General features: G+C 23.2%; 6 protein-coding genes across 6 annotated transcripts; 4 read left to right on the forward strand and 2 right to left on the reverse strand. All coding sequences in view use genetic code 6, as the record gives it.

Moving 5' to 3' along the window:
- Nucleotides 1-230: 230 nt before the first annotated feature.
- On the forward strand, nucleotides 231-3,899 carry TTHERM_000245159 (hypothetical protein; the record flags this gene model as incomplete). The annotated part of the gene is made up of 5 exons (XM_012799926.1): nucleotides 231-2,095; nucleotides 2,148-2,256; nucleotides 2,684-3,221; nucleotides 3,278-3,513; nucleotides 3,738-3,899. 5 exons carry the CDS (start codon nucleotides 231-233, stop codon nucleotides 3,897-3,899), a joined length of 2,910 nt encoding a protein of 969 aa, XP_012655380.1.
- A 138-nt stretch (nucleotides 3,900-4,037) lies between these two features.
- TTHERM_00245160 (hypothetical protein) lies at nucleotides 4,038-7,349 on the forward strand (the record flags this gene model as incomplete). The annotated part of the gene is made up of 1 exon (XM_001023746.2): nucleotides 4,038-7,349. One exon carries the CDS (start codon nucleotides 4,038-4,040, stop codon nucleotides 7,347-7,349), a length of 3,312 nt encoding a protein of 1,103 aa, XP_001023746.2.
- A 2,404-nt stretch (nucleotides 7,350-9,753) lies between these two features.
- On the forward strand, nucleotides 9,754-11,454 carry TTHERM_00245170 (transmembrane protein, putative; the record flags this gene model as incomplete). The annotated part of the gene is made up of 1 exon (XM_001023747.2): nucleotides 9,754-11,454. One exon carries the CDS (start codon nucleotides 9,754-9,756, stop codon nucleotides 11,452-11,454), a length of 1,701 nt encoding a protein of 566 aa, XP_001023747.2.
- Nucleotides 11,455-12,920: 1,466 nt separating this feature from the next.
- Nucleotides 12,921-14,339, forward strand: TTHERM_00245180 (small guanosine triphosphatase family Ras-related in brain (Rab) family protein; the record flags this gene model as incomplete). Its single annotated transcript, XM_001023748.3, has 5 exons — nucleotides 12,921-12,966; nucleotides 13,031-13,170; nucleotides 13,243-13,530; nucleotides 14,131-14,199; nucleotides 14,259-14,339. 5 exons carry the CDS (start codon nucleotides 12,921-12,923, stop codon nucleotides 14,337-14,339), a joined length of 624 nt encoding a protein of 207 aa, XP_001023748.1.
- Nucleotides 14,340-15,176: 837 nt separating this feature from the next.
- On the reverse strand, nucleotides 15,177-15,848 carry TTHERM_00245190 (synaptobrevin; the record flags this gene model as incomplete). Its single annotated transcript, XM_001023749.3, has 1 exon — nucleotides 15,177-15,848. One exon carries the CDS (start codon nucleotides 15,846-15,848, stop codon nucleotides 15,177-15,179), a length of 672 nt encoding a protein of 223 aa, XP_001023749.1.
- A 1,854-nt stretch (nucleotides 15,849-17,702) lies between these two features.
- Nucleotides 17,703-19,669, reverse strand: TTHERM_00245200 (RNA recognition motif 1 in heterogeneous nuclear ribonucleoprotein hnRNP protein; the record flags this gene model as incomplete). The annotated part of the gene is made up of 3 exons (XM_001023750.3): nucleotides 17,703-18,178; nucleotides 18,244-18,817; nucleotides 19,007-19,669. The coding sequence occupies 3 exons, from the start codon at nucleotides 19,667-19,669 to the stop codon at nucleotides 17,703-17,705; spliced, it is 1,713 nt and encodes a 570-aa protein (XP_001023750.1).
- Nucleotides 19,670-20,868: the final 1,199 nt, after the last annotated feature.

Raw genomic sequence — 20,868 nt, forward strand, 5'->3', positions numbered from 1 at the left:
AAAATCAATATTCCTATATATCTATCAATTAATAAGTAAATGAATGGAAGAAAGGTTATCAAATATTTACTTTTTGATATTATCTAAGAAATTTTTGAATTGAAAATTAATTAATTAATTTGTATAAATAGGCTTTGCTAATATAAAAATATTCAATTACATTTTATATTATTATAATATTCTCATTATTTTTTAAAGATAAATTCATTCTTATTATAGACTGATTACAAATGAATAGTAGCAGCAGCAACTAGAAAAATGTTATAAATTTTACAGTGCAAGTTTAGCAAAATAAAAATAGATAGTCTTTAGCTGCTTCTCCATTGCCATCAATCCGAAAAAATAAAAATGAAAATGATAATACCAATAATTAATTCCCAACATAGACGTTGAATAAATCAGTGCAGAACTCGCCTGCAAGAGCTGTAAATAAAAGAAGCAACAGCAGCTAAGCGAAAGAATAAAATCAAAATGGAATAATGTTTGTAAACTAGCAACATCAATTGCATAGGTACCAGCAATACTTTCAATAAGATAATAATAAAAAGGTGAACAGTTATTAAAATTCAAATAGAATAGCCAAATAGCTATTTCAGAATGATAGCGGAAAAAACATAGATAATGATCAGCATAACATAACTTATATTAATTTAAATACTACTTGCAGCACAAATAAAAATCAAATCACTCCAGCTGCTGCTAGCAATTAAAAATACCGAAATTCGTCTTAGAATAATTCAATAATTAATTTTTTTAAAGAAGCACATCCTATCCACCTTTAATCTAACTACAATTCTACACACCAAAATAATACTTTTGTAAATCACACTGCAGGAGGTAATCCGAATACTAACCGAAACAGTAATATAAAAGGCAGTAACTTGATAAATTAAAATAAAGAATATGAATTTTATCTAAATGGATGCAATAACAACATTAATTTTTAATAAGACGATAATCTCTTTTATATTCAACCTGAATTGGATGAATAAGGAAGAATCCTCTAATCAAATTCAAAAGAATCTTTATTAGATCCAGAATTATTTGTAACAAATGAAGTTTCAACAGAAACAAAATCTCAGATAACAAACTCAAGTATACAACATGATAAAACTATTATAAATGACAGCTCTCCAAAGGATGAGCTACTAAAACAGGAAGCATAAAACTAATAGAATAATCAAAAAGATGAAAGTAAACTTAAGAATCCATAGTAGGTTAAATACTTGGCTGAAATACAAACAAACTAAATCCTTCTTGATAACTTCAACAGCAACAACTGTAGTAATTAAAAAATTAACAGCACTACTAATCGTATAAATACTAGATCCTCTTCATCTTAGGCAGAGTGTGTGCCTTAACAACTCCAAGTGCTAGAAGGATAAAAAAAGAAATCTTTAAACCAATTAACACAGTAGCATCACCATCAAAATGCATTTAATTCTTTAACAAGTAGCAGAAACAGCAACAATAACAACTAATTCAATAATAAATAAATTTCATATAAATAATAACCTTATATAGATTTTTTATAAAACCCTAGATTTGAGTAACAATACCTTAAAAATGAGAATAACATAAGATAAATTATAAAAAACTCTCTTGTAGGAGGAGGAGATAATGTTTAATAATAACAATAATAATAAAACAGAAATATAAAAAAGTTTAAAATTGAGAGGAAGAGTATGAATTCTAATTATAACAACCTAAGCGATTATATTGAAAATAGTAATATATAGACTTTATAGGATTAGCCTCCATAGTAGTTTGAGGAAATATCATGCAGTATGCCAATTTAAACAGTTAAAAAAGTAAAATCTCCTAACAATTATTTGAGTATCACTCAATAGTCTATCAATTCTGATTCATTTAAAACAGGATTTACTCCTTCTGAATTATAAACAAATGGTAGATCTTCAGTCAACGCAGTTTACTATTAAAGATAGTGCAATTCCGTCAACAGGTCTTCTGTAAGAAACTCTTCTACAACAAAAGCAAGATTTCCATCCAGAGCAGCATCTCCATAAAGTCATTCATTTTCTTCAACAAGACCCAACTCGAATACAGACAAAGCTTTTTAAAAGATGTTTAGAAGGTAATTTATTTGTAAAAAATAATAATTTCCTAATTAATAAATCTATTAATAGGAGAAACCCAGAACATATTTCAATAAATAGCAATAACTTATTTGAAGAAAATAGTGATTCAACAGCAAGATCCCTAAACGTTAAACTGCTTTCTATTTTCAAACAATATGTAATATAATAATTGTTAATTCAAGATTATTATTATTTTTAGATGTTCACAAATTATTGAAATACTTTTTAAAACTTTTTTAGTTATGAATAAAAATAAAAATTATTAGCTAAAATTTTAATTCTAAGATCTTTCTTTCAAAAAAAATTAAAAAAATTAAATTGTGAAAAAATATGTTAATTTAATCAAAAAATTAATAAAAACATTGGCAAATCAATACAATGATATATTTGGTTTTTTTTAATTCTTACTAGAGTATTTTATGATTAAATTAGTGAATAAAAATATTTTTTTAACTTTAAAAAAATGAAAAAAATATTTTATTATTGATAGCCAACTTTTAAAAATTAGTAAAAATAAATTAAAATTTAAAAAATATCTATTTTTTAAGTAAAATTAACAATATTTATTTTGTTATTTTAATCAGAATAGTTAAGATATAAATAAAGTTTTAGTTAGCAAAAAAAGTTTTGAAAAATATTTGCAAACATTTGATCCAGAAAAAGATGAAAGTAGCAAGATGATGCAAAGCACAATAATAGAGTATTTCTAGAAATGGTCAGATAAAATAAATAATTCAGTTATTTATTTGAAGAATCAGTTAGAATCTTTTTGGAATGAAAACAGTGATTTCCAACAGAGGCAATAAATTTTAAAAAGAATGCCAATAAAGACCTAAAAATACTATGATGATTGCAAAGAGTTATGTGAATCAGCTCAATTATTCTATTTTAAGACTGATTAAAAAGAAACAATTGCACAAATCGTATAAAAGTGTTAACACTCTTTAGATATTATTAATTTGCTCAACACTTTACCTAAGCTTTATTAAGAAACAGAATCTTTTTTTATTAATCCAGAGCAGTAAAACAATGGCTAAAAACATTCATTTGAGTAGCTTCATGAACAAACTTAATTTATTCTCACAACAATGAGATCTTCTATTTAAAGTGATGAGTTTCTTAGTAAATTATCTTTTATTAAATTTATGCAGAATTTAAATGTTATTTTCCAAAAACAGCAAACATATCTAAGTAAATTGTTCTCCTTTAAGAGTAAAGTTAATTTGCTTGGGAGACCTATATGAAATACAAATAATGGAAGCATGATCTTCAAAGCCTCCTCTCTCAAAATCCTGCTAATCAAATTGGAAAAGTAGATAATTCTTTAGTGTTAGTATAGATTAAATCAAACTTAGAGTTAATCAACTAAAGTTAATTTTTATTTGAACATTTAGGCACCATTTCTAACTCAGATGTAAATAAAATTATTCTTCAATTTTTTATAAGTTCTTATTTTTAAAAATATTTTGATCAATCAACTCAGATAATAATTTTGTAAAGATTGTCATTGTTGAGAATTTAAAAAAATTTATAGATCTTTTTTAATCAATTTGTTTCTTGTTCATTAAAAAAAATTTTTTTGCTAAAATAAATTGAATTATAACAAGAAAAAATTAATGTTTAATAAAAATATTAAAGCAACTTCCTGAGGCTGTGAAAGACCTAGCTTTTAAATTTATGTATGAGCATGAAGAGGAAAGAAAAAAAGCAATTGTTAATATAAAACTCATATTTTAGGAAGTCATAACTACTTTTGAGGAGTTTTTGAGCGAGAAAATTCATCTGGATATTTAAGCCTGAGTATTTCAAGAAGGCAATGATTTCATCAACCAAACATTAGAAATTTTAAAAGACAATTAACCTGAAAGCTGCAAAAAAGACGAAGCTCTTTCAGATTTTTTTATCAATATTTAAAAGGCTAATATAACATTTAAAACCATGAAGGATGATATAGATGAAATGCATAAAATATTACCAAAATAAATTATTCTTTGTGATGAATAGCATGATAAAAAGAGACTTCAAAAACTTATCGATGAATGTGAGGTTTTTCAAAACAATTATAACAGCTTAATTGATAGACTTGCTGAGATGAAATCTAGTCTTAATACCTCTAATACTATTTTTAGTAAGAGCAAATAACTTCATAGCACATCTACTTAGCAAATAGGAGAAGTAAAAACTCTTGCAGGATCTTCAACTAGCGGATCATAAAATTAGTTATTATAATCCTAGCAATAAGCATAAAATCAAAAGGATACTTTGGTTAATGGATCTTCATCTTAAGTTTCAGTAACAAGCCCATAGAATAGAAAATTCTTGAAAAAACATAAAGATAAAGATTAAAAAAAAGAAGAAATAACATAAACTGAAAACAAAAGGGATTTGAAAAAGAATTAACAAAAAAAAGAAATGAGTGCTGAAAAAAACACTTCAAACAAATAAAAAAATAATAAAACCACTCTTTAATAGCAAAGTATCCAAAAAATATCAACAAAATCATCTGGTGAAGAAGCAGAGCTTAACAAAACCTTTGCATCTTAAGTAATAAATTTAAAGGGTAAGGAAAAAATAAATCTTTAAATTAGATATCTAAAAGATATTTATGAATTAGTCGTCATGCTTGTCAAGAGTAACTTCAACAAATTAGAAATATTTTAATCTAAACCCCCTGTTTTAGATGAATTTGATGATTTTGTAAAATTCAGAAAAATTATTGAAATGGACCGACATATAATATCACTTGTTGATTCAGAGAAGCATAAATGCTCTACACTAGGAAGTGATATTGTTCTGTCAACTTATATCAAAGAAATTAAATTATCTTAGGAACTTATCACATACACTCCTTAATTTTTGAAAGTTTTAGGGGATTTGATTCAAACATACCAAGAGTGCTTGACTCCTGATTTAGAAGCATATGTCACTTCTTATAATGAATTTGCTAAACTAACACTTAATGCTAAGAGTATTCAACTATTAAGGAATCTTTTTTACAATTTACTCTGCTTTATTGTGAAAAAGGAAATCATTTACATTAAAATACCTTTCTTCATAGAGAAAATAGAAAGAGCATTCAATCAAATTACAAATGACAGATTTTTTTTCATTAGTCTTAACGAAGAACAAAAAGAAATACAAGAAGACTTACAGTAAATTAACATAATAATCACTACATTCTAAGATAAAGAAGAAAAATACAATTAAATCACATACACTCTTTAGAGATTACAGCTGATTTATCGAAGAATCAAAGATTATCACACTATCTTTTTTAACAGCAACTCCGTTCTCCCAAGTTATAGCGAGTTCCATCCTTTTTTAAGAAAGCTCTACGACCACATATTCAAAGGAGGAGACGAAGAGCCATTGATCCAAGAATCATCTCTATTAATTAAAATGCTTGAAAGTGGAAATTATAAGTTAGAAAATGATTTTCACAACGTCAGCGAAAAGCCTAGGTTTATTCCTGTGTTAGAAAAAATGAATGATATAACAGAGAATCTCATATATATGCTAAAGACTATAAACTAATCAAGGGAAAGTATTAATTTTTTTAGTTTACTATAAGTGCTACACACAATTGGGGAGTATTTTTTGATAAAAAAAGAACCAGTTGTTCTAGTAAGAGACTCTAAGAATTTAATTGTATTTATATAACCTTTAATTAGAAAAGTAATATCTGATTTTTAGACTCAGTTACACTAAAATTCTTAAAAAGTTTAAACTGATTTTTGGAAAAGTTAGAAATAATCAATGGTGATTTAGCAACAACATGAAACAATATTGAATAACTAAAGCAAGAACTTTAATACATCAATGGTAGCTACATTAAACTAATCTCAGAGTATTTAGCACATGGATGAAATCATCAAATAAAAATCAGATATTTTGTAATAGAGCTAGATCATGGAAGATGAAAATTAATTTGTACTACAAAAAACATCACCGCTAGTACTTTAAATATAGAAAAGTCTTCTCTTCAATGAATACTTTGGTCTTTCTAAAAATACTAATCGAAACAGGTAATCATCAGAATAATTCTAGAACCAGAATGATAGTGATGAGTCAGAGTAAGAAAGGGAGTAAAAGTAAGACATAATTGATTTTGACTATTCAAAAGAAATGGAATGGTTTGAATATATGGAATAAATGGATGAATCTCGGATTATTACAGACGAAGGAGAAATAAACATGATCTAAACATGTGTTTCATTTGTCTACACTAGAAAGCAGCAAGCAGTGATAATTCTGATTCCCCAATCTCCTTTTTCTTAGTTCAACTATGAAATAGCAGATATTGATACTAATTAAATTATTTTTAATGGTTTTATTTAAAACAATAATCCCCTTTCTATACCTCTTCCAATCAGCTCGCCCTATGGCTTGTTTAGCTTGAGATTATTTAAAAAGTATTAAGAAGATAATTAAAATAACTTGTAAAATAACGCTTCAATTGCTTGCTAAAATATCTCAAATAACAAAAATAATAACAATTAAAATGATAATCTATCAAGATCACTTTACATAAAAACCATAACAAACAATAATGCTACAAACTCATTAGAATCTAATTATGCTCAATTCAATAGTTTAGAAACTAGCTAGTATTAATTTACTCGTTTTGAGCAAGATCAAGCTTTACTTGTAAAAAGTATGCTAGTAAATAAATACAACTTGTTTGAATTCCCACTGAGCTTTAAGCCATAAGAAAAATACGCAATTTTAATTCAAAGAAAAGCCAAAACTTCTGTTTAATATTTCATTTAAAACTCTAATCATGAAAAAACTAACATTAAATAGATAGAGTTTATTCAGATAATACCTGATAAACTTTAAAGCAATGCAAATTAAACAAATAAAAATAAAAACTCTCATATAAAAATAGAATAATAATAAAATTAAAAAGATATTATACTGGATGATTAGACTATAAAAAGCTAAAATGAGGATTTAAATGAGTAGTTGACTACAGATTTAATCATTGTAAAATAAGCATAATTTGAAGATTTTGAATTTATTTTAGAGTTATCTAACATCTAGTAAGTTTAAGATTTGGCTCTTCCTTCAATATACATTTACAAAAAGCAATAAGAAGCAAATACACCAGATCCTATGCCAATAATAATTTAGAATAATGTAAAGAATATCTAAAAAAGTATAAATGAAGATTAAAATAGTAATTTTGGGTGGAGAATAGCTTCTATTCAAAAGGAAGAAGTAAAAATAATTAACTCCTTTATTCCATGAATAAAAGAATAATTTATTTATTAAATTAATTAATCATTTTTATAATTTATTTTGTAAAAAAAATATATATTTATAATATTTATTTTTCAACGCTTTTGTTTTACTATTATTGTAACTAAAATGCTAAAAAAAATTTTAATCCAATTATTTTTATTATACTGTATATTATTCATTTTTGAGGCTGATAAAAGCACCTATTTTTTTATTTTTTACAAAATTATTTTTACAAAAATTTTTAAAATTCTTGTTTGATTTATGCTTTAAACACTAAATAGTTACAATATCTATTAGGATTATTATATCACTTGCAATAAAAATCACTTTACGAATAAAATAAATTGTAAATAATTTTAGTTTGAGTTTGTAAATACTTTGATACATTAATTTTGACTATCTTTTGTTCTAATGCGGAAATTTCTAAAATCTTTTTCCCCTGTATGATATATTTTTTTCTTTTGAGATTGTAAAACAATTTAGAATCATTTAATAATACTTTTTATTATAATTTATAAAATTTAAAAATTAAGATATATTTAGATATAAAAATGTGATATTTTAAATTCTTATTCAAAGCATGAACTTAAAATGAATTATTAATAATATAAATTCAGTCTTATTGCTAATTATTCCCTTCTTACTTACTAAAGTTTGGAATTAGAGGAAATTAAATTAATTTGGTAATATATGAGAAAGTTTGAAAAATACAATTTGATAAATATATTAAAGTTTAAGACTGACATTGCCAAAATTAATAAAATTACGGATTATTTATATTTGATTATATTCAAAATCATATTTAAGGAAATTAATTATCTCTAAATTAGTGAATTGTAATAGTAAATTTATACAATTTACATTGAGCAAAAATTAGTAAATTTGTGCTATTTTTTAATTCAATTTCATAAAGGAAATCAAAATTATTTTCTAAATTCTGTAAAATAAATACTTAAAATTTATATTAATTAGATTTATTTTAATCTATGATAAAGTAAAGTGCTAAAATAATTAAGCTGATGAATTATATTTTTCTAGAAACTTACTTGATAAAATCTGTTTTTGGAAATAAATAATTCTTTTTCTGAAGGTATTCTATAATAAATTAGGAGCGCCTACCAAAGAATTTATATAGAAGAAAAGAAAAATGATCAATGAAATATTATTTTTTAAAAATCGACAGAAAGAATCAAATCAAAATTAATGAAATAGAAAGAATTTTTAACTGAAAATTAAGCAATTCTTTTAATAGTATTATTACCAATTTTGTATGAAATATTCCTTTTGAATAAAAATAAATTAATAGCTATTTTTAGCATGCGAAATATTATTAATATTTGTTGACTCTTATTGTTAACTTTCAAAAAAAGTAAAAAATACTACTCTATTTTACAAAGCATGATTGTGAGTATATGTTATTTTAATATAACACCTCCTACTGAAAAGAATTTATTAGATATTAATTAATTTACATAAAATCTTTATTAATTGTAATTTATTGATTAAAATTTTCACTGCCAATGTAATTTATCTGATATTGTTTGTTACTAATTTATCTTACTAGCAAGCACCTTTCTATTATTTGCTACATATTTTCAAATTTGCACAATATAAAAGCTATCAACCTTATCTATGTTTTTGTCATTCTTCATGCATATTTCACTTACATTTTTTCTTTCATTTTCTTAATTATTTTCAATTTTTTTCTTACAAAAATTATCAATATTTAAAATATTAATTTTATCATTTACAAAAAAATTTTTTATGTAAAAAAAAATATGTGGCGAGATATTTTTTGGAAGTCAAATTGCGTTAAAAATTTTTATAAATTTTAATAGAAAGTAAAAATAATTAATTTTTGGTTGAAAATTTTTGTAAATTAGACGATATCTTCTTAATTTACAATGAAAAAAATAAGCTTAGTTACAACGCTATTTTACTCGTGTAATTAATTTTGGCTGCATTATTCAAATCCACAATTTGCTTCATTAAAACAGGCTTTCTTAAAAGATTACTTTTTACAATTAACAACCGCAAGTCAAACAAAAATGATGGATTAAAATTTTTCACCTTTTTGAAGGAAGATTCTTGTTGAATAAAATAAATATATTTGATTATGTTAAAGCTTACCTTAGATTGTGTAACCAACTTGAATACAAAGCAGTAGAAATCAGCTATTACTCAGACTTATTCGTATAGTAATTAATTTTTTTCGTGAATTTGTAAGCAAATAAAAATTTTTTAGAGAAAACGAATAGATAGATAAATCTTTTTGATAAATCAAATAGACTAATTTTTTATCTTGTGAAATCTTCAAAAAGAAGGAGGGGGATAATTACTAGAAAAATAATTTAAATACCTAAAAAAAAATTTAATAAAAAAAAAAAGATAAAAATAAAAAGTTAAGTCGATGAAATTAGTTAACTCGGAATACCAGATCTTTAACTAAGATGATACAAGTTAAACAATTGATAATCTTAGGTAGTTCTACTCCCTTGAGAGAACAATTTGTTTTGAAAAAATGTTTGTAGATGAACCTACTCATTACAAATTATTTAAAGCAATTGATTTTTTACTAAGGATAGCAATTATTATTTACGTTAGTGTGAATCAATTGGAAGATCCTATAAGTTTAGGCTTAGGTATAGTAGCAGCAATTTAAACTGGATTAAATATTGCGATCAATTACTATTACTACTAGGCATACTAATAAACTATGTTCTTAGGTTAGAACTCATTTACTAAAACCATTTTGAACATAGTTTCTTCACTTATATAAGTTGACTGGGTGCTATTCACAAACCAGTGCAAATTCAATTAAAAGGGCTAGCATGACGTTACTAATTATGATTATTCAACTGTATAGTGGGTTTATATTAAAAGATTAGCTATAGCTGCAAGAATTCACTTGATAACATATTGCTTTTTTTACTTTTCTTCTAGCATCAACAATTTCTCTTATGTTGTCTTCTCTCTTTCTTTTGTGTTGATGATATACTATAACCATTTGAATTCAAATAAATTTATTTCATCTTCTCTATAATCCCAACAACCTAAATTAGATTAAATTATCACAAACATAGAACTCATTATATAATTTCTCTAGTCTCTTCTCTTTACAATTTACATTGGTGCTGCATCTCTAGCCTGGGTAGCAGTTTTCCTTCCTTCTACAACTGTCCTTTTTTCCTTCCTTTCATTCATTGATTCAAGGTTCAAGTTCGAGCCCTTCACAATTGGAGTTATTGAGTACATTTTCTTAGGATCTAACACCTGTCACTTGATGCCTATCTTAAAGAATGACTTCTCCATGGCCCAAATTCATATTAGCGGCGTTTTGAAGTTATTCTTTTTAAGCATATTTTGTATCGCTTAGGCATCTATATAAGGATTGATAATTTCTTAAGGCAGAGACAAAATGCCAGAAGGCGCTTTCGAATTATAGGTGGCGTTGGTTTCAATAATAAATCCTATTATGCTGATTAAATCTACTAAAGTAGTAATGCATTTTTTCTAGTAGATCACCATTTAAACTAATTCATTTAAAGATATTTCTCCAAATTAATTTAAAAACTAACCTAAACAAGTAGTTTACTATCAAAATAATAAAATTTTATCACCTGAAGATTTGAATGTTTTCGAACAGCTAATTAACAAGGACGTTAGAGAGTACTATATCTTCATAAACAACTCTTTCTGCATCTAAACCTATCATAGACATGCTTAAATCACTGTATCTAGCATGAAAGATCCCAAAGACAACGAAAATTTAAACATAATATGCCTCAGTCTTCTAAACAAAGCCAAAAGTTTAACCATTAAGTTGAATATGAACCCCTTAAGTCACCAACATAAAGATATAGACAGATTCTTTATTTTTTTACTAAAAAATATGATGAATCCAAGTGAATCAATAATCTCATTTGATCAAACGCTATTAATCAATTTCATTATTGAGGGTAACAAAACAAAAAAATTAATTAATATTGATGAAATCTTCAACTATCCAAAAAAATCAATTCTTGAATTTATTGTTTTCGAAAAATATCAAATGCCTTTCCTGCTTAATAATCATCATTAAATTTACTACGACCTCTTTGAGGAAATGTGATGAAATAATAATCCTTGTAAAGTAAGTAACTTCACAAATTTAAAGGTTAAAATATAAAAACTGTAAACAAAAGCAAGCTTGATAAAAAAATGTAAATTATTTACGCAATAAAAAATACTAAAATAAACCACAAAATTAAGATATCTTACATCATATTAAATATAAAATAAATAAATAATAATTATTATCTTACTTCTATTTAATTAATTAATTTATTAAACCAACAAATAAAAAATATTTCCTACTCATTTTCTTGTATATATTAATTTAAAGCAAGTAATATTTATATTTACATATAAGTATTCTTTTAGTTATTTATTATCCAAAAAAAAAAAATTATTTACTCTTTTCGAACGAACACCTTTTGTTTCAAATTTTTAATTTTAAATTCTTCTGCACTTACTTATTTTATTAATAAGATTACTAAAAATTTTTAAAGTTGAATTCTCACCACTTCCCGTAAATAAATATTTTTAAATTAAATTAAAAATCTTTAATCCATCGATGTAATTTCAAAAGAGCTTTACAACAAATCATCCTGAGTTATCTAATCACTTTACACATTAAAATTAATTGAATATATTCTAATTTTTTATAGTTCATTACTTATGTAAAAAATATATATATTTCTCTACTTGAAAATCATTAAAAATATTTTTACATCTTTAAGTTACTTATCAATTAAAAATCCTTTATATTGAATTATCCTAATTATTTAGTACATATTTTAAATTTATTATCCTTGTTTTTTTAAATTTCTAATTTTAAAAATTGAAATTTTAAATTCTGCTAATATATAATTAGTGTTAATAGAAATATTTATTTTATATAGTTTATACAGTACAATTTAAAAATTTTCATATGAGCTTATATAAAATAAAATTAATAATGAATTTTTTATTTTTATATTTAAGATTAATTTTTTTTATAAAGTTTAAAAATAATTTTTTTGTTTATTTAATTATTAAATTTAAATAAAATTAGAAATTTTCTAAAAGGAATTAATAAATATTCTATAACAAATTAGAATAAAAAAATAAGAGTTGAATTTTCTATGATATTTTTGCATTTAATGAGTCCAACGAACTCATAATTTTAATGATTCTCGCTTTTTAGACTTAATCAATCATCAGATTGGCAATATCTAATCTGATAAATATTTATAATTATAGAGACAGTATTTTAGTGAACCATTTGTCATTTTCTTTAACTTGTTTGATTGATTAATTTTTTATATAAAAAACACTTTACTTAACAAATTATTATTTGCAGTCATTCATGATTTAGAATAAATTTAAAAGAAGATTTAAAGATAAGCGAAAAATAAATTAATATATTAGTAAAAATTTAATAAGAAATTCTATCCTAAGCATTAATTAGTAAGATTATAGAAACCAAAATTTAAGAAAGCCAATAGGGAGATAGAATATCAAAATATATAGGTTAAATCATAAAAAGAGAGAAAAATGAGCTATTCATATTTGTTTAAATATATTATTATAGGAGATTCTAGTATAAATATCATTTTTTATCAAAAATTTGAGTTAACCAAATATTCTTTCATTATTTAATTCAGGTGTTGGAAAGTCTGCCATTTTGCTTCAATTTATGGAGGGTAAATTTAAGGCTGAGCATGATACAACTATAGGAGTTGAGTTTGGTTCTAAAATTATATAAGTTAAAGGGAAAAATGTCAAATTGTAAGTTTGGGATACTGTAAAACGATATTTTTATAAAAAATATTCAATATCGCTCATAAAGAATTATTTTTTTATTTGATAAATAAAGGCTGGATAAGAGTCATTTAAGTCAATAACTAGATCATATTATAGAGGTTCAATTTGTGCTTTCCTCGTTTATGATGTAACAAATCGTGAAAGCTTCACAAATATTTAAAAGTGGTTAGAAGAGACTCAAAATTATGCAAATGATAAAATTACTCTAGTGTTAGTTGGTAACAAGATTGATCTTGCAAATAAAAGGCAAGTTTCTTATGACGAAGGACACGAATTTGCACAAAAATAAGAAATTCAATTTGTTGAAACTTCAGCTAAAATGGGATAAAATATTGATCAGGTAATGATTTAGCCCTTAAAAAATAATTTTAGAATATAAATAGTTCCTAAGAAAATTTTTTCATTCATTCAACACAAGATTTTTTTACGTTATTGAACTCATTAGGATTACTTTATTTATATCAATATCCAAAGAACTTAGAATAAATAAAATGATTGATTGATATATTTAATCGATATAAAGCCATTTATATTCTTAGCCGTCTAAAATTCAAAGGATGAATGCAAGAAAAATAAAAATTAAAAAATAACTACTTGAAAATTTAAAATCAAATAAATTTTTTCTACTTTTTCACATATTTTAATTTGAGTGTACTTTATCTGTTAAAATCTAATTCTATTAATTTTAAAATCTATTCCTTTTAATACAAAAATATATTTATTTTAACTATAAAATTTTGAATTAAAACAGACAATAGAGTACTTCAAATTTTCTAAAATTATTTTTTAATAAATAAATAAATTTACTTTTTATCTCAAAGTCAATCTTTTTAACTAATAATTCTAAACCAACTTATTAGATGGTAAATTAGAAGTTGTAGTGATTAATTTAAAGCCTAAAAATGAATATTGATATCATTAATCTTTTATTAATTTATAGGTTTTCAGAAAAAGTACAGAAGATATCTTGTAAAAAATAGAAAATAGATAGGTAGATGCTACAAATGAAGTAATATTTAGATCTCATAAATTAATTTACTTATAAGTTTTATTTTAAAATATTTATAGTCTCTTGGAATAAAGATAGGACCATAATTAACAGAAAAAATGGTTTCAGATACAAAAAAAACTAAAAAAGAATGTTGCTGATATAAATAAAATCAATTAATATTATTTTATTAACATATGTATATATCATTTAATATTGTAACAAATAATTGTTAATTAATTTTTCTGCTAATCAATCAATCTATTTACTTTTTGATTGCTTTTTTGCTTATTGGATTTTCTTAAATAATACTTTAATCTAAAGCAAAACAAATTTATAGAAAATCTCAATCAAAATTTTCATCTTAAAACGCTTTTTCTTTTTTTACAACATTTAATACTGTTTTTAGCTTTGTTATTTTTTAAGAATAAAAACGTTTTTAAAGACAAACATGAATTCAATTAATCCATTTTAGAAATATCTCACCAAATTAAAAGTAATTTTTTTTTAAAACTTTTATTTGATTATTTGATTATTTTTAAAAAATTCATTTCTACTACTGCAAATAATTAATTATAAGCTATTATTGCTTTTGGCTATTACTATATTTTTATATAATAAGCTATTTTTAGGTTTTTAAATGAATAATATTTGCAGAAGAAATATAATTGATAAATTAATATTTGTAGACTATTTGTGGAAAATAAATGTTTTAATTGTTGATAAAGATATTGAATTAACTAACATACGAGCATAATAATTATATATATATATAATGAAAAATAAATAGATAGATAGATTCTCTAAAAAATTATGTTTGGAATGGAATAGCTTGTTTGTTTATTATACTAAAAATTTAATGTATGTATGAATGAATGAATGTAATTATGAATTATTTAAATTAATTAGTTTTTTTATTAAGTTGATAAAGCTTTCTATTATATTTTGTTTAATTGTCCATTGATTTTTTTATTGGTTTATAATTTTTATCCAAATATTCATTTAACAATTGCTATGATAATGTAGAGAGCAATGCCTACCACGATTAAGAAGAAAATAATATTGAGCTTATAATTACGCCATTTCATAATTGATTCCAAGTCTTTTGCTTAACTTTAAAGCTGTTTTGATTAGAGCTACATTTTTTCACTTTTTTATAATGCGGTGTCAGCGTGATCCATATTGTTAATAGCTATGTTAATATTTTCTTTCATGGCTGACTAAGTAGCATCTATTTTACCCTAGATTTATTTCAACTTATCAACTCCGTCTGAATTGTAATGAATTAAAAGATTTTCAGCAGTGTTCTTGCCATGCATTTTTAAAACTGTATCTACCTCTTCACCATAATTATCGCTTATCTTTAAAAAGTGCTTTTTCAACTCCTAGATCATTTCGTAAGCATATCTCTCAGGGTAATCGAGAGTGCAAATAGTCAAATAAATAATATCTTAACTGTCGCACATGCAAAACCATTGGTATTGACCTCCTGTATTTTCTAAAGTAATTTTTTATCTCTCATTTGCAACAAGCCTTATTTCCTTTAGCTTTTTAATTACATACTCGCTCTATTCAATAATGCTCTTTTCTTAAGATCTTTCGTTAGATGCAATGTGTAAAATCTTGCCTGAATCAAAACGTCCATATATAAAGGCCTTTATTTTTCCCATTTCTACTCAATATATTTTATTATCTTATTTATTTATTTTATTTTGTGATATTTATTAATATTTTTTCTGTTAAAGCAATAAATCGCTTGCTACTCTTCTTTTACTATGATTTTATAATTTAAATGTTTTTTCAATAAATAATTCATATAAATAATAATGTATGCACAACTATTTATATTATCAAGTAATAAAACAAACAAATAAACATATTAGATACAGTACCAAATAACAAATAAAAATTTCATTTAATAAATTAACAAATAAATAAATTAATTGGTTTGTTTTTGATTAATCGCTAATTGATTTGCATGCATAATTAATAGAGTTACTTGCTGTGCTTATTATTATCTCTATATAGAATCTTGAAAATAGATAAACAAATATTTATTATCTAACAAATTATTATTACCTAAGATTTAAATTTTTGAAATAAATAAGTCTTCTATTTTCAAGGCAAACACAATAAGAATTAAGATTAACTTAAAAGTTAAATGGCTGGTTAATAAAGTTAATTTAATAAAAAAAGATACAAAAAGATGAAAATTAGAGAATATGAAATCCATATTTAATTTCCTTTTGAATTTAAAGTAATTGAGCTATTTATTTATGATAAGCCTTTATTTAAAATACCATAAATAGAAAGTTTGTCTATAAGATATTTTTTTGATAATCACAACTGATTAAGTAATTATTAATGTAAAAAGAGAAATAGTTAGATCAAAAAAATTAACTAAATATATTTTATTAAAACTCAGTGTCATATAATCAAAAAATATAATTCTCCTTCCTTAATTTAAATAATTTATTTATTGATTGATATTCTAATTAAAATTAGGATATTAATTTTAAAAATATTACTGATATTTCTAAAAATCGAAATTAATCATTAAAAATGTAAATTATTTCATATTTTAATTTTTTGATGCATATATTAATAAGTTGATCAAGTATTTATTATTTTGCATATATTTATTAGTTATTTTTTAATTAGATAAACTTATTAATAATACATAAATAGACTAGCAGTTTGCAAAAAATTTAAAAACAAGATTTAAAAATAATATATTATTAACTAAAATAATTTTTATTTAAATGCTAAGCTTGAAAATGATGAAATAAATAAATAAATAAAATATTTATTTTTATAATTTAAGAAACACTTTTAGCAGCTTAATCTTAAAATAATTGGACTAAAATTAATTTTTGAATGATATGTATATTTGAAATAAAAATGGATAAAACGATCTTGCAATGCTTATTGATATTTAATAAGACTTTAAATATAACAAAAATATTTTTCTTAAAATTTGTTTATATTTTATCAAGGATAATATTTAATATGTAAATCAGCTAATAGTAATACATTTATGAATAATCAAATCATTTATTTGTTTACTTAATTAATTAATTTGATTGAAATTTTAATCAACTAAATAAAATACACATAAAAATTATTTTTATTTTGTTAATCGGAAAGATTTGCTTTTTTAGCTAAAATATATTGAAGCCAACATGAAAATTTTAAAAATTTATAAAGTTTTTCATATTAATTTTACACTTATTTCATCAACAGTGCTTTTTTTCCAATAAATTCTAATTTAATTTATTTGAAAAAAATTATTATTTTATTTTAAATTTAAATAATTAAAAAAGAAATTATTTATCTTAATATCTAAAAGATTTTGACCACTTGAAATGTAAATTTTCCTTTTAATAATTTAATGCTATTGTTTCTAATTATTGCTACTAAAAAAAATACCTATGAAATAAATATTGTTATAAATATAGATTTTGAATTAAACTCTTCTTTATAACTAACTATATAAATAAATAAATTCACACTAACTCACTCTTTCATTTATACTCAAATAATTCTAAATATCTATTTTCAATATATGAGAAATTCTTTGTTTTTAGAGCTCTTTGGGCTTCAAGCTCGTCTTCGAATGTAACGAGAGCTGATCCACTAAATTTGCCAGTATGAGAGCAAAGAAGATGTATTTCTCTTTCATTGATGTCAAATCCTTTGAAGAACTCTAAAATCTTTTATTTAGTTACACTGAAAGGCATTCCCATAACCATGAGAGTTGATTTTCTTTTCTCTTGTGGAATATTTGGCATGTTATCTTTACTATAAACAGGAGCAGAATTAACAAAGTTATGTGCCATATAATTTTCGAATTCCTTAACTGTGGCTAAGAAAACTTCTATAAATCTGTTGTGAATTTTTTCCATATGAAAATTAAGAGCTTTATGAGCATCATCCTTGTTTTAAAATATTACAAAACACTCTCCTCCAGGTCTGCCACCAAGAATAGCTCTCTTAATACCTAATCAAATCAAACATAATATTTTAACAAAAAAAAGAAAAAATGAGTAAAGTATATTTATTTACCTCCTTGTAAAATAGTTAATCCTTTAAAGAATTTTTTAATATCTTCTTCAGTACAAGAGTAGGGTAAGCCTCTAATTCTTACTACTCCTGCTCCTTCAGTGACTATTTTATTGAGATCAAATTGAGTTTCATTTGGTAGCTCATCATCTTGATTTCTCTTTTCTGGGAATTAAGAAATTTTAGCTCTATTAAATTCATTTTCTGTAGTTTCGAAAATCTCAACAAATCTTCCTTCAACCTTATTTAAATTGTAGCACAAAGCTTCTTGTTTATCTAGCTAGCTGTAAACTCTTACATATGCTTCTCCAGAGAATTTACCTTCGCTATCATAAAGAAAAGCAATATCCTCTTTATAAATCCTAATATTTTTAAGTAATTCGTAGATTTCAGGTTCTCTTGCAGAGTAAGGAAGGCCTCTTATGCGAATAAAATGTTATTGTGAAAGGTTTTTAAATGGTTCAGGGCTTCTGCCTCTGACATAATTATTTTTTGACTTCTTTTCTCTTGATTGAATATATCTAGTCTTAGAGTCCTAATTGTCTAACACAACTTGATAAGAGTTATTGATCAATTTCTATTTATAATAAATAAAAAATATTAGCAATTATTGATGAAATAAATTTCTGCTCTTCTTGATATTATTTGAATTTGAAAATTGATCATTTTCTAATCATAAACAAGAAGGGCAATTATGTTGTTTTCAAGTCAAGTCAAGAATATAATTTTAATAAATTTAAAATGTTGTTTTAAAAATTTAAATTACAGGATGATTGAAGACATATCCGCTTCTTACAAGCATATTTACTAATCTTACTATGTTGCTCATTTCAAATTACCCTATAGATTAGTCTAAAAGTGGTTTTTCTTGGAGATTAGTGTATGTTAACATTTCATGTAGTGTTTTGATAGATATGGCATGAGAGAAATTCTTTTTGAATTCATTTCTTATGTCAAAATAAGTGAAAAAGTGGGAAGCAAGTTTCATTTGATTAAATTAAGCTTCTCTGGGTAAGATTCTAGTCATGAGAGCATCTCCGTAAGTGACTATGCAGAAACTCTTGTTTTAGCGTGTGAAATTAGTATATGTGTAATCATTAAACTCCTAAATAAGCTTGCTAAATAGCAATGCACCATCGAACTTGCTAAGAGTGATTTTATTTTTGGTAAGAGTCTCATTATTAACTAAGAAATCTTCTCCCTTGATGAATCTTTAGAACTATTCAGTGACGATTTACTTTTTAGTATCGTAAATGCACCAATTAAACTCTATCATCCTTCCAAGCTACTCAGTAGAATCATTATCTTCTTGGAGTTAATTTTAAAGATTGTTGCTTGTGCTCTATTTCTATTCCTCCTAATTGTTTCTCTCCAATTCTTTTGTTTAACCTGATGTTAATACTATTAAATAATCAAAACCTTGATTCATTTTATTTATTTAAAACTAATTATTATTCTTAAATTTCTAATTTCTAAATTTTTGTGAGAGATCTGCTTTTGGTATTGTCTAATTAATTAAACTAATTTTGATGTTTTTTATAATTTCAAAATTTAATTTTTTTTCAAAATTTTGCGGATACATGATTAAGTTTAATTATCTTCTCATCTTTTAATATAAAAAAGATATGTATATAAACATCAAGTTGCTTTATTAATTAAGAATAGCTTTAGCATTTTTTATAAAGAATTTAACTAATTGCTAATGATTCTAAGCTTTAATAATGCAGATTGTTCCCTCCATCTTATATTTTGATATTTCTGCATATAAATATATGCATCAATATTATATATTAAGTATATTGTTAAATATAAAATAAATAGTATTTGCTTGCTTTATAAAAATATTATTACAAATTATTCTGAGCTTAATAAAGTAAACACTCCATTTTATTTTATGATAATTTGATGTATAAAATATACATTAAGTTGTCTTAAAATTAAATAAAAATAAAAAGAATAAATGGTATAAATATTTATTGCAAAGAATTTAATTGCTAATTCTTTTATTCAAGTTAAAAAATGCAAACTCTCGTTCAAAGAATAGATAGAATTTGTGTGTTTTTCATATTGATTATTTTAAATAATTAGCTTAGTAATTTAAAAATAAATTAGAAAAAAGATAGTTAATAAATAAATATATTTGCATATGTAATATATTTAATTTAATAAGTATTTGGAAATATCTTATAATTTTTCAATATAAAAATACATTTTTTATAAGAATTTAATTAATTGCTAAGGATTCTAAATTTTAATAATGCAAATTAATTGTCCCCTCCATCTTATATTTTGATATTTCTACACAAAAATATATGCATCAATATAATATATAAGGTGTATTGTTAAATATAAAATAAATAGCATTTGCTTACTTTTTAAAAATATTATTGCAAATTATTCTGAGCTTTAATAAAATAAACATAATTTGATGTATAAAATATACATTAAGCTTTCTTAAAATTAAATAAATAGTATTAATATTTTTTGCAAAGAATTTAATTGCTAATTATTTTATTCTAGTTATAAAATTCAAAATCTAGTGTGTTTTTTCATATTGATTTTTTTAAATAATTAGTTTACTAATTTAAAAATAAATTATTGAAAAGATAGTTAATAAATAAATAGTTT

Source organism: Tetrahymena thermophila, assembly GCF_000189635.1.
Source record: "Tetrahymena thermophila SB210 genomic scaffold scf_8254406, whole genome shotgun sequence".
NCBI classification, from domain to species: Eukaryota; Ciliophora; class Oligohymenophorea; order Hymenostomatida; family Tetrahymenidae; genus Tetrahymena; species Tetrahymena thermophila.